We start from the raw sequence: 13473 nt of genomic DNA, 5'->3' as shown, positions 1-13473 counted from the left end.
ACGATTAATCCTTAGCTGGGAGTCGTTGAAATGGGAAAAACTTTAATACTTAATATCGTTTTGGTTTTAATGTACACATATTTACTTAGTTTTTTATTGACAAGTGGCTAGCACTAGTCACAACACATTAATTGGTTGGATTTATTCTTTTTTGAATATATGATTAACATATTTTAAATGAATTTAAGGTGGCCGATGTTAGTTTGGTTCCAACCTCTGTTAGGCATAATATCAAAATATTTGAAATTGTTTACTTCTTCATTTTTTTTGCTTTGTCTTTAGTTAGTGGTGTTAATACATAACTGTCTGAGAAGAGCCTGCCAATCGGAGACAGGGGATAAGGGATAGTAGTTTAGCATGCTGTCTGCCTATTGGATGCTTTCCGGGCTTTGGGGGAAGGGAATTGAGGTTATTAGATTAGGTGTTTTCCGACTGGGCAATCCTGAGTGGTTTTTCTGTCAATCATGTTGCTTTTTTTAAAATTTTTGATCAAGTTCATGTTTTGTTTTTCCTGGTAGATTTGATTTATGCTTATGCAATACTTACTTTACAAAATCTTATATTAAAGCTTAAATATGGATGGCAATACAATTAATATAATATCTTGGAATTTGAATGGTACGAACCAACCTATTAAGCGGAAAAAGATCTTTAAGAAATTAAAAACACTTCAGGCTGATATTACTTTTGCACAGGAGACCCATATTCATAGCCCATATTTTGGAGAGGCTGTCGACTTCATTCTTTATCAGTAACTAGAATAAGAGAGGTATCTATTTTTATTAAAACTAAAACCCATTTTGTACATTTTAATACTGTTACTGATTCAACTGGAAGATATTTATTTTTTACTGGTCTATTATGTGGTCAAAAGGTGGCTCTAGTGTGTGTTTATGCACCTAATATAGATAAGTATGAATTTTTTAAGAACTATTTTCTGCGCTGCCAAATTTAAATGAGCACAAGTTGATTATGGGCAGTGACTACAATTGCTGTTTAAATCCTTCGATTGATACATCATCAACCGATCCTTTGCTTCCTAATAAGGCTGCGACTTGTATTAACTCTTTTTTAAATTGGAATACAGTTTGGTTGATATCTGGAGATTTATAAATCCTAAAGATAGCGATTTTTCTTTCTTTTTGCATGTATGTCATAAATACTCAAAAATTAATTATTTTTCGCTGGACACGCAATTGGTGCCCTTTGTTGTCGAATGCACGTATGATGTCACCACGTTATTGGACCACGCACGTATGAAATTAACATTTAGATTTCCTGATAACATTTTAAAATCTTCTCAGTGGAGATTTAATACTACATTATTACAGGACTTAACTTTTGTACATTTTACTAAAGAACAAATTTCTTCATTTTTTGAATTAAATACAACTGAGGGAATGTCAAATTCAGTTATTTGGGATATGATGAAATATTTTCTGAGGGGACAGATAAATTTCAGAATCAGTAGGTTTAGGAACAAAAACCAAAGCAGAACTTTTAGTGATTACTAACAAGATTAAAGAAATAGATGAAGTTTATTCAGTAACGCCTAATGAAGATCTTTATAAGGAAAGGGTGGAACTTCAAACATAGCATGATTTGCTTTTGACCTATCCCATTGAGCAGCAACTTCTCAAATCTAAAAGTCAATTTTACATACATGGGGTAAGTCAGGCAAATTGTTGGCTGGTCAATTAAAAGCAGATATGGCTAGAAGACAGATTTTGAAAATACGAAGAGCTGATAGAATTGAAACGTCAGATGGTCAGGAAATTAATAAGGTATTTCTGGATTTCTATTGTAACCTTTATAAATCTGACTTTTCAGACAATACTACTTCTATGAATAGATTTTTGCAAAAGCTGAATATACCTAAAATTTCTACTCAAGATATGAATACATTAGATGCGCCTATTAAACAAGAGAAAATAACAAAGGCTATATCCTCTCTTCCATCAGGTAAGGCTCCGGGACCAGATGGATATACAGTGGAATTTTTTAAGACCTTTACTGAGATACTTACACCTCATTTATCTCAAGTTTTCACTGATTCTATATCCTCTGGGACTCTCCCAAAAACTTTTTATGAGGCATTAATTTCACTAATTCATAAAAAAGATAAATATTTATCTGAATGTGCCTCTTATAGACCAATTTCTTTACTAAATGAAATTCTAAAATTCTTTCTAAAATTTTGGCTAATAGGATTGATAATATTCTACCTAAAGTTACCTCTAACGATCAGATTGGATTTATTAAGAATAGATATTCACACTTTACTATTTGGAGACTATTGAACATTGTTAATTCCTCTCCATCCAAATAACCTGAATGTGTCATGTCCCTTGACGCAGAGAAAGCCTTTGATAGGGTGGAGTGGTTTTATTTATTTGAAATTTTTGAAAGATTTAATTATGGTCCGGGTTTTATTTCCTGGATCAAATTGATCTATCAAGCTCCTATGGCTGCGGTTATAACTAACAATCAAAAATCTTCCTATTTTAGACTATACAGAGGTACCCGGCAGGGCTGTCCTCTTAGTCCTTTGTTACTTAATTTGGCTCTACAATTTCTTGCTATTGCTTTTCGAAACTCCAATAGTATTATATTTATACTTATACTTTATACTTTGTTGTCGCCAAACAATTGATACTAGAATGTACAATCATCACAGCGATATTCGCACTCCCTGGAGTACAAATCAATAGTAAATATTAAAAATTTAAATTATAAATCATAAATAGAAAATAGAAAAGGGAAAGTAAGGTAGTGCAAAAAAACCGAGAGGCAGGTCCGGATATTTGGAGGGTACAGCCCAGATCCAGGTCAGGATCCGTTCAGCAGTCTTATCACAGTTAGAAGGAATCTGTTCCCAAATCTAGCCATACAGTCTTCAAGCTCCTGAATATTCAGGGTATTAAGAGAGGGGATAAAATGCATAAAGTTTTGTTGTATGCAGATAACTTGTTAGTCTACATTTGAGAACTTGAGAAATCTATTCCTTCTGTGTTATCCATATTCTCCGAATTTAGCGTTTTTCTGGATATAAGTTAAATTTATACAAAAGTGAGCTATTTCCCATTAATAATCATTTGTCTCAGTATGAGCAATTACCTTTTAGTATTGCTAAAAATCAATTTACTTATCTTGGTATTAAAGTTACTAAGAATTTTAAATATCTATATAAATATAATTTTCTTCCGTTAATTGATTATACCCAACAATTACTTTCCGAATGGTCCCCTATGACGCTATCATTAATTGGTTGAATTAATGCTATTAAAATGATAGTTCTACTGAAATTTTTATATATATTTCAAGCAGTTCCTTCATTTGTTCCTGAATGGTTTTTTGATAGAATTGACTCTAAAAGTTTATCCTTTGTATTTGGAACAACAAAAATCCTAGATTGAGTAAACCTTTATTGCAGAAATTCAAAAAGGACGGTGGTATGGCTTTGCCAAATCTTAGATTGTACTACTGGGCAATTAATATTCGATATATTACCTGTTGGATTCATTATTCAGACATATATGACTGTCCTTTATGGGTGGATTTGGAGAAAAACGCGGTGAAGGGGTATTCCTTGGCCTCTTTACTGGGCGCTCCTCTTCCTTTTCTTTTCTCTAAGCTTGGTATACAGGACCTTAATCCTATTATTAAACATACATTAAGAATATGGTTTCAGTTTCACAGATTTTTTGAATTAAATAATTTTGTCCTTTCTAGTAAAATATATCGTAATTTTTTTTAAACCATCAATTTTAGATCAGGCTTATTTAATTTGGAAAACCAAAGGAATAATAACTTTTTTGGATTTGTTTATAGGGGATTGTTTAATGTCTTTTACTCAGCCAGCGGATATATTTGATTTATCTAATGTGCACTTTTTTAGATATTTACAAATTAGGAATTTTTTTACGTACTTTGCTTCCAAATTATCCCTCTGCTTATCCGTCTAATAAAATAGATACCCTCTTCCAGGTTAAACCACTGCAAAATGGACTAATAGCTACAATTTATAAATGGTTATTGAATTTACGAATGATATCTAACGATAAAATTAAAGCTGCCTGGGAATTGGAATTTCAAGAGTTACTTTCAGATAATCAATGGAGTAAAATTTTTCATCTGGTAAATACTTCATCTATTTGTTCCCATCATTCCTTGATACAGTTCAGGGTAGTGTATTGGACGCATATGTCAAAGGATAAATTAGCCCATATTTTTTCTAGTATTAATCCAATTTGTGACAGATGTAATACTCAGGTGGCCACTTTAACTCACTGTTTTGGTCTTGCATAAAGTTGGAGAATTTTTGGAAAGATGTTTTTAAAACCTTATCAAAAGTGCTGGATCTGGATTTACAACCAAACCTATTTACAGCTATTTTTGGGATTATTCCATCGGAAGCAGGATATACTGCTGCTTCCGCTAAGCGAATGATATCCTTTTCAACCTCATTGGTTACAAAAGCCATTTTACTTAAATGGAAGGACCCTAACCCTCCTACCACCTTTTATTGGCTTTCCTCTATCATGTCCTGTTTAAGTCTGGAGAAAATAAGAAGTCAGATATTGGATTACATCTTTAAATTTGAAGAAATCTGGCGACCTTTTGTTCAATATTTCCATATGATCTAATTTTTGTACCGATTCTCATCCAGTTATTTTTTCAGAACCTTGGATTTGATCAGAGATTCTCTCTTCTCTTGGTTTTTCTCTCAGGATGGACTGCCCAGTCCTTTTTTTTCCAGTTTAGAATAGTGTTTTTTTTTCTTTTTTTATTTATAAAAATTTCTAATAGTCCTTCCTTTCTTCATAAATTGATAAGAGGAGAATGAATTACATCCTTTTCTCTTTCTGTACTATACATTCTATATCAAATTGATACTTTGTAGATCAACACTATGTGTCATTCTGATATTGTTTATTTTACCTTCTGTATGTACTGTTACTGACATATATATTGGAGATATTCTCCTCTTGTTCGTATATCCACTTTTTAAAAAATCAATGAAAAGATTGAAAAGAAAGAAAGGAAGAAACTAGTTCAATAATATTTATCTTATTCTTCCATCATAAGCATAGTTTATGACCAATATTCCCACGGGCAGGTTTGCTAGAGCTGTTGGGAAGGGTTTAAAACTAACTTGGCTGGAGTTGGGAACCAGAGTGAAGGGATTCAGGATAGACGAGATAGTAAAAAAAAAAGCAAAGATAACATGCAGTCAGACTGTCAGGAAGGGCAGGCAGATGATAGGACAAAATTGCAGCTGCAGGGTGAGTATTTGTGCATTACAGATGCAGAATCAAAAGGAATACAATTACAGTACTCAAAGTGTTATATCTCAATGTACAGAGTATAAGAAATAAGGTGGATGATCTTGTTGCACTATTACAGATTGTCAGGTATGATGTTGTGGCCATCACTGAATCATGGCTAAAAGGATGGTTGCAGTTGGGTGCTGAATGTCCAAGGTTATACGTTGTGTTGGAGAGATAGGAAGGTCAGCAGAGGGGGTGGAAAAACAAAGTAAACACAAAGGAGAAGGCATACAACAAAGCAAAAATTAACAGGAATACAGGATTGAGGAGCTTTTAAAAACCTACAAAGAGCAAATAAAAGAATCATTCCAAGGGAAAGCTGAAATATGAAAACAAGCTAGCAAAGAATATCAAAGTGGATGGTAAAAAAATTTCATGTATGCAAAACATAAAATAAAGCTGAGAGTGGATATAGGACTGCTAGAAAGTGAGGCCAGAGAAATAGTATTGATGGATGAAGAGGTGGCAGGTGAACTATATGAGTATTTTGTATCAGTTTTTACTGAGTAAAGACACTAGCAGTGTGCCAGATGTTGAAGGGTGTGAGGGAAGAGAAGTGAGTGCATTTATTATTACAAGGGAGAAGGTGCTCAAAAAGCTGAAATATCTAAGGGTGCATAAGACATCCGAACCAGATAAACTGCACCCTAGGCTTCTGAAAGAGGTAGTGGTAGAGATTGGGGAGGCATTCGTAATGTTCCTTCAAAAATCATTGGACTCGGGCATGGTTCTGGAGGACTGGAAAATTGCAAATGTGACTCCACTCTTTAAGAAGACAGCAGAAAGGAAATTGTGGACCAGTTAGCCTGACCTTAGTGGTTGGGACGATGTTGGAGTCAATTGTTCAGGATGAGGTTATGAAGTACTTGGTGACACAGGACAATATAGGACAAAGTCAGCATGGTTTCTTTCAGGGAAAATCTTGCCTGATAAACCTGTTGGAATTCCTTGAGGAAATGACAAGTAGGATAGATGAAGGGCATGCAGTGGATGTTGTATATTTGGACTTTCAGAAGGCCTTTGACAAGGTGCCACTCATGAGACTTCTTATTAAGTTAAGAGCCCATGGATTTACAGGAAAGTTACCTGCATGGTTGAGCATTGGCTGATTGGTAGGATGCAATGAATGTGAAGAAAAGGATCCTTTTCTGGGGGTTGGCTGACAGTGACTAGTGGCGTTCCGCTGGGGTCAGTGTTGGGACCTTGTCTTTTTATACTATATATCAATGATGTCAGTGGCTTTGTTGCCAAGCTTGCAAATGATATGAAGTTTGGAAACGGGTTAGGTAGAATTCAGGAAACAGGTAAACTGCAGAAGGACTTAGAAAGATTAGGAGAATGGGCAAAAAATTTGCAAATGAAATACCATGTTGGAAAAAGCATGGTCATGTGCTTTGGTAGTAGAAATAAATCTGCAGACCATTTTCTAAACGGGTAGAAAATCCAAAAATCTGAGATTGAAAGGGATTTGGGAGTCCTTGTGTGGAACACCCTCAACATTGTCCTGCCCCACCAAAATTATCCGAAGTAATATACCTGCTGTTGAGCGGGACAGCCACAGGGGTACTCTGCACTGGCTGTTTAACCCCTTTTCTCTTCCTGAATATCACCCAGTTTCCTGTGTCATGCACCTTGGGTGCAACTAACTTTCTAAATGTCTTATCTGTCACCCCTCCAGCCTCCCGAATAATCTGGAGTTCATTCAGTGCCATCTCCAACTCCTTAACATGGATTATCAGAAGCTGCAGGTGGATGCACTTCTCACAGTTGTAGTGGTCAGGGAGACTGGTGGGCTCCCTGCCTTCTTGTATCCCACAAGAGGAGCATTCAACTGTCTTGTCCGGATAAGCTGAGCTGTCTCCGCAACTTCCTGCAGTTCCTTGTGGTCATTTTGCATCAAGACAGGATGTTTCTCTGCTGCATCAATAAAAATAGGCAAGGCTCAAAGGGTACATTCCAAATTTCTTGTACCTCCTGAGGAAGTAGTTGTAGTCATGAGCCATGGTGTATATCTGTTGGCCTAGGATAGGTGATGTTCACTCTGAGCAACTTGAAGGATTCAACCTTCTCATCCTTAGCAACTGCTTCAAGCAGGCTTTAATCGTGCCAGTGTCAAAATGAATATTGCCCAGTGGCGCTTACGTCCACAGTGTTGAAGTGTTTTGAGAGCTTGGTGTTGAAGCATATCCGCTCCTGTCTGAATGGTGACTTGGATCTGCTCCAATTCGAATACTGGAGCAACAGGTCTACAGCAGATGCTATCTCGTTGGTTCCTCACACAACCCTGCAACATCTGGACAGCAAAGATGCATACATCAGGATGCTCTTTATCGATTACAGCTTGGCATTTAACACTATCATCCCCCTCAAAGCTAATCAGCAAAACTTGGCTGAGTGGTGAAATAACAACAACCTCTCACTCAATGTTGATAAGACAAAGGAACTAATTGTAGACTTCAAGAGAGGGAAACCAGAGGTCCATGAGCAGTAATCATTAGAGAATCACTAAATGAGTCAGTATCTCTAAATCCCTGGGTGTCACTATCTCAGAGGACCTATCCTGGACCCATTATATAAATATATTACAAAGAAAGCACAACAGTGCCTCTTTTTCCTCAGAGTCCGTGGAAGTTCAGCATGTCACTGAAAACCTTGGCAAACCTCTATAGATGTGTGGTGGAAAGTGAACTGACTGAACGTGTTATGGCCTGGTATGGGAACACCAATGCCTTTTCTTGGAAAATCCTACAAAAGGTAGCAGATTCAGCTCAGTACATCATGGATAATATCCTCCCAACTATTGAACACATCTACATGAAACGTTGCCGTAGAAAGCAGCATCCATCATCAAGATCCTCACCACCCAGGCCATGCTCCTTTCTGACTGCTGCCATCAGGTAGAAGGTACAAGAGCCTCAGGACTCACACCACCAGGTTCAAGAACAGTTTCTACCCCTCAGTCATCAGGCTCTTGAACAAAAGGGGATAACTACACTCATTTAAGGACTTTGTTATATTGTTATTTCATGCTCGTTATTTATTGCTGTTGCTTTATATTTTGTAATCTGGGAAAAATACACACTCAAGACACCAAATACTTTTTTGTGTCTTTAATTCCTTTATCTGTTTGAGATGTTTTAATGCAAAAAGAGGGTATTAAAATTAAAACAATAAAATGAGTTTGAAAATAACAGTTCCTGCTGTTACAATCTCAGCCTACAACCTCTCCCTCAAAGTTGAGAGAACAAAGGAGTTGATTGTAGATTACAGGAGGAGCAGAGACAGACTAGCCCAGGGGTGGCCAACCTTTTACATTCCATGCATCAATTTTTTCATGCATGATTTCAGATCCACCATACAAATCTTGTACCCCCATTCAATTCTTGTAAAAATATGTTAATATAGAGATATTTAGCATTTTTACATGATATATTGATTTAATATAAAAAAAGATAATCATTACTTACTTTAAGGAGACTTTTAACAAATACATTTTTCTTATTTTTGATTTCTTCCTTTTTCTTAATCACATATTCTTTCTGTAACTCAGACCCAAGCACTAGCTTCAATTTTCCTTCTATTTCAGTCTGATGTTGTGTTTTATAGTGTCCATTAAGATCACATCTTCTATTACGTGAGAAAGTGTTTTCACAAACAATGCACAACAGTTTCCTGATGGACCCGCTATAAACAAGAACTCAATTTCGCACTGTTCATTGAATTCACGCTTACTATCACGTTCTGCTTTTCTTTTGCACTGTGATGCGTAACTGAATGTGAAAACAAGGCTTAATTTTCACAAAAGTGCAGACTGGAAATATTCACTAAGGACGAACGAAGCACAACTCTGTAGCACACGAGTGTCAATTGTAAACTAACCGGTAAAAATCTGCGACGCAGTGCTGGTGCAGACACCTGGCGGCTCAGGATCAAACAAATATCAAACGTGTATTGAACAGTAATGGAACAACTGCAGAACAAATTTACATCTTTCCTGGTTTGACACAATGAACATTTTTTAAAATTGAAAACAGATTAACATGAAAGAAGATAACAATTTGCCAAAAGATGTGCACGAAATAATAAAATCACAACTAATAATTGCTAAGTTATAGATTTATTCTCAGTAAAACCCATTTCTAGCTCTAAGCTACTTGAATTCCTGTTATAGATTTTTTTTTCTCCAAATTGCTTTTTTGTTAATACTTTTTGCATGAGCAGGCTTACTTTTTATTGTTATCACTGGGGTGCAGTGATCCACTTCTAATCATCCAATGCTCCAATTTTGGAGCATGAGCCATAGCTTGGCCACCCCTGGACGAGCCCTTATTGGCATTAATGGGACTGTAGTCAAGTGGGCGAGTAGTTTGAAGTTCCTCGGTGTACACATCACTGAGGATCTCACCTGGAATGTACATTCCGGCTGTGTGGTGAAAAAAGCACAACAGCATCACCTTCACCTCAGAAGGCTGAGGAAGTTCTGCATGAGTCCCTAAATCCTCTGGACTTTCTACAGAGGCACCATCGAGAACATCCCGACTAGCTGTGTCACCACCTGGTGTGGGAACTGTACTACCCTCAGTTGCAGGGCACAGCAGAGAGTGGTGCTGACAGCCCAGCGCAAAGGTGCATGGGAACTTTCCTTTATTCAGGACATTTACAGCAGCAGGTGCATAAAAAGGGCCTGGATGATAATGAGGGACGCTGGTCACCCCAATCATAAACTGTTGCAGCTCCTTCCATCAGGCAAATGGTACCACTGCATAAAAGCCAGGACCAACAGGCTCTGGGACAGCTTCTTTCACCAGGTCATCAGATTGATCGATACACATTGATCTGATTGTATAACTGACTGTACATGCATGTATACCAAACAATTATGTATACAATTTTAGCAATACACTCAAAATGCTGGAGGAATTCAGCAGGCCAGGCTGCATCTATGGAAAATATACAGAGACATGTCAGGCTGTACCCTTCAGCAGGACTGGAGAATAAAAGATGAGTAGATTTAAAAGGTGAGGGGAGGGGAGAGAGAAACACAAGGTGATAAGGGAAGGGATGAAGTAAAGTGCAGAAAGGTTGATTGGTAAAGGAGGTACAGGGCTGGAGAAGCGAGAATCTAACTGGAGAAGACAGAAGGCCATGGAAGAAAGAAAAGGAGGCGAGGAGCACCAGCAGGAAACGATGAGCAGGCAAGGAGACAAAGCGGAATGGTGGAGGGGAGGGGCATTAAAAGAAATTTGAGAAATCAACGTTCGTGCCACCAGGTCGGAGGCTACCCAGACAGAATATAAGGTGTTGTTTCTACAACCTGATGGGTGTGAGTGTGAGTGTGCACACACTTTTTCCTACTAGCTCACAAAGGAATTTAAACTGCGCACAAAAGGTTGTCACACTCTAACTCATTGGCATGTTAAGTATATTTCACAATCGTACACAATCACATTTTCTTTTCTGGTTTCTGATACAGACACTGTTGACAACGTGGAGTCTGCTATGATCTGTCCACAGATTTTAGAACTGGCTTATTTATATTGTTATTGTGAAAACACCAAAGTTATTGAATTTATTAGGAACTTAGAGGGAAGTGGTTTATTTATTTCAGTGTCCCACCAACGCCCTAAACCAAAAACGAACGTGAAGATTTGCAAATCTACTGTTCTGAATCAACATCCGTTGTGGAAGATTATATGACAGGATCAAAGTGAACCAGGAATTTTCAACAAGCTATATGGCTTTCAGAAAGAGATTGCTTCTAATTCTGATGCTTATCTTTTCACATTTCATTGAAATGCTGTACCCTGATAACATGCAGGACATATTTATTTAGATCTTATGTGAATGCACCCTAAATGATGTCTTAAAAGAGCAATAAATTTGAGAAACATCATTTGAATATGCCACTTTATTGCATTTACTTTCAAATATTGACAATCCAAGGCCAAATGATATTATTACACTGAATTAATACAGATGGCATCCATTTGTTCATAGATTTGTGAAGATTGTAAAGACCAGATGGCAATATCCACCACCCAGATGGTAGCTGGGGATATGTTTGTTGGAATGAAGACGTCAATATCACTGGACATCAAAGATTTTGCTTCCTAAATACTTCTGCAAGTATCTTAGGATTTTGGGCTGCAGATCTTGAAAATCACCATGAAATTTTCCTAACATGCAGTATTTTTTGAAATCACCTATATTTGTTATTTCTATTCACTATTCAAGACAGAATAACTGATGTCAAGATTGAGGAAGCTGTTTTTGTTGGTCAACAATCTTAATACGCATACAACGATAGGCAATTTGAAAAATTTCTAGTAGTACTGGAGAAAATCGCATGGAAGGCATTGAAGAATGTTGAAAATTTTCTGGGCAGCTACAGATTACCAAACTATATAGCTGGTTGACAACATGTTTCAAGCATACCAAACCATAAATTGCAACATGCCACTGACCATTCATTTTCTGCATTCACGTTTAGATTTCTTCCCTACAAATCTTGGTGCTGTCAGTGATGAGCATGGTGAAATGTTTTACCAGGACATTGTGGTTATGGAGAAACACTATCAAGCCAACTGGAATCTTTCAAAACTAGCCGATTATTTTTGGACACTTCAGCAAGAAACCTCCAAACACTGAGTAAAAACAAAATTCATCAACAAAACATTTTTCGCTTAGCTAAATTATTGCAAAGTGCCAGCACCAGTAAATGCATTATACTTAATAAATGTTATTTTCTTCTTTCTCCAAATTCCTACATTTATGTTCAGCTTCAAATAGTCATAGTTTCATAGTTTTCATAGTCATACTTTATTGATCCCAGGGGGAAATTGGCCTATCACACACAAAACAAATTGAGGAAGCAACATTTTTGAAAAAAAAATCGTTTCCAGTGAAATTGGACAGATGCCAGTGAATAACTATCATTGTATTTTCTTCAGGATTCCTGTTTCTGACTGATGTCCAGCAAAAGATCCTGGAAATTGTACCCTTCTGGAAAGGACAAGGCTCTATTCTGATAAAATCCATTTCATATAATCACTCTCACTCACTGGTAAATCAACCTGGGGTCAGTAAACCAGGCCAACAGTCCAGAGCAATAGAAAGGAAGGGTTCTCTTGTTGGTGGTGTCAACTTTTAGAAGAGATGTTAAGTGAAGACTCTTATAAGCTTCTCAAGTAGACATAACATTGACAATGACCCTATTCAGAGAAGAATAACAGAGTTCAGTTGGTGTCTGAGCAATATTATGAAGCACTTTGGAACATCTTCAATCCTTGAAACAGGAAAGACTCTTGCAAGTTTCTCCTTGCTATCATTCCAAAAACCTCTGTAGCCCGGTGAGTTCAGAAGGATTAGAGATAATCTGAAAAAGTTGGGTAAACTGATAAATCGATTCAGTCAGATGGACAGAGTGTGACGATCATTGGAAAAACTGGGATTTATTGTCCATTCCTAATTGCCCTCTTACCCAGCCCACCTCAAGAGGCAATTACAAATCAACCCTGTCATGGTTCTGACTCCCAAGCAGGCCCAAACAGGTAATGATGCCAGATCACCTTTGCTTGAAGGACATTAGAGAACCAGAGTGGTTTCTGTTGGAGATTTGACAACTTTATGGTCACCAGAGCTGAAGGCAACTGTCATTTTACGATAACTTTAGCAGCATAAACTCTCTAGCTGCCAGGATGGGATTCAGACTCATGCCTCCAATCAATAGTACACTCTATGAATTGTAGTCCACCAACTGAAATGCCAGCTACTGTGGTAGGCAAGGTCTGGGTATGAAAGTTTTGAAAGTTTATATTATTAAAGGATGAAAAGTATCTTTTAAATCTGATTATAAATTGCTTAAATACATTTTTCTCATCCAGACTATCATTTTGTTGATAGCTGCCCTCTCCTTAGCACAGTTCCAGTACTATTTGCATGTTCTCATAAAATGTGCACAAATGCTTTTCACAGTCCTGAATGATATCAGTTTGTTCTCACATCACCATCTGCCACTCTGTTATCATTTCAGTTTTCTGATCTTCATACTATCTAAAATGTTTCTCTCAGATCCCCTTTAAAAGTCAATGTCTTTCTACAATTTTCTCATGACCATGACACTTACACAGAATTTAGAGCAGAA

At 37.0% G+C, this 13473-nt stretch overlaps 1 protein-coding gene across 1 annotated transcript in view; it reads right to left on the bottom strand.

Annotated features, from left to right (window-relative positions):
* LOC140195661 (granzyme K-like) overlaps window positions 1–13473 on the bottom strand; it is a 71446-nt gene that overhangs the window by 31844 nt on the left and 26129 nt on the right. Inside the window, exons 3-4 of the mRNA XM_072254379.1 lie at window positions 9558–9753; window positions 9210–9324 (exon numbers count right to left, since the gene is read on the bottom strand). Coding sequence (XP_072110480.1) covers window positions 9210–9324; window positions 9558–9753 — 311 coding nt within the window. The remainder of the gene's footprint in view (window positions 1–9209; window positions 9325–9557; window positions 9754–13473) is intronic.

This window comes from Mobula birostris, chromosome 3 (genome assembly GCF_030028105.1).
Source record: "Mobula birostris isolate sMobBir1 chromosome 3, sMobBir1.hap1, whole genome shotgun sequence".
Taxonomy (NCBI): domain Eukaryota; kingdom Metazoa; phylum Chordata; class Chondrichthyes; order Myliobatiformes; family Myliobatidae; genus Mobula; species Mobula birostris.
The sequence above is the reverse complement of the archived record's forward strand: the minus strand, read 5'-3'. Positions and strand labels throughout refer to the sequence as shown.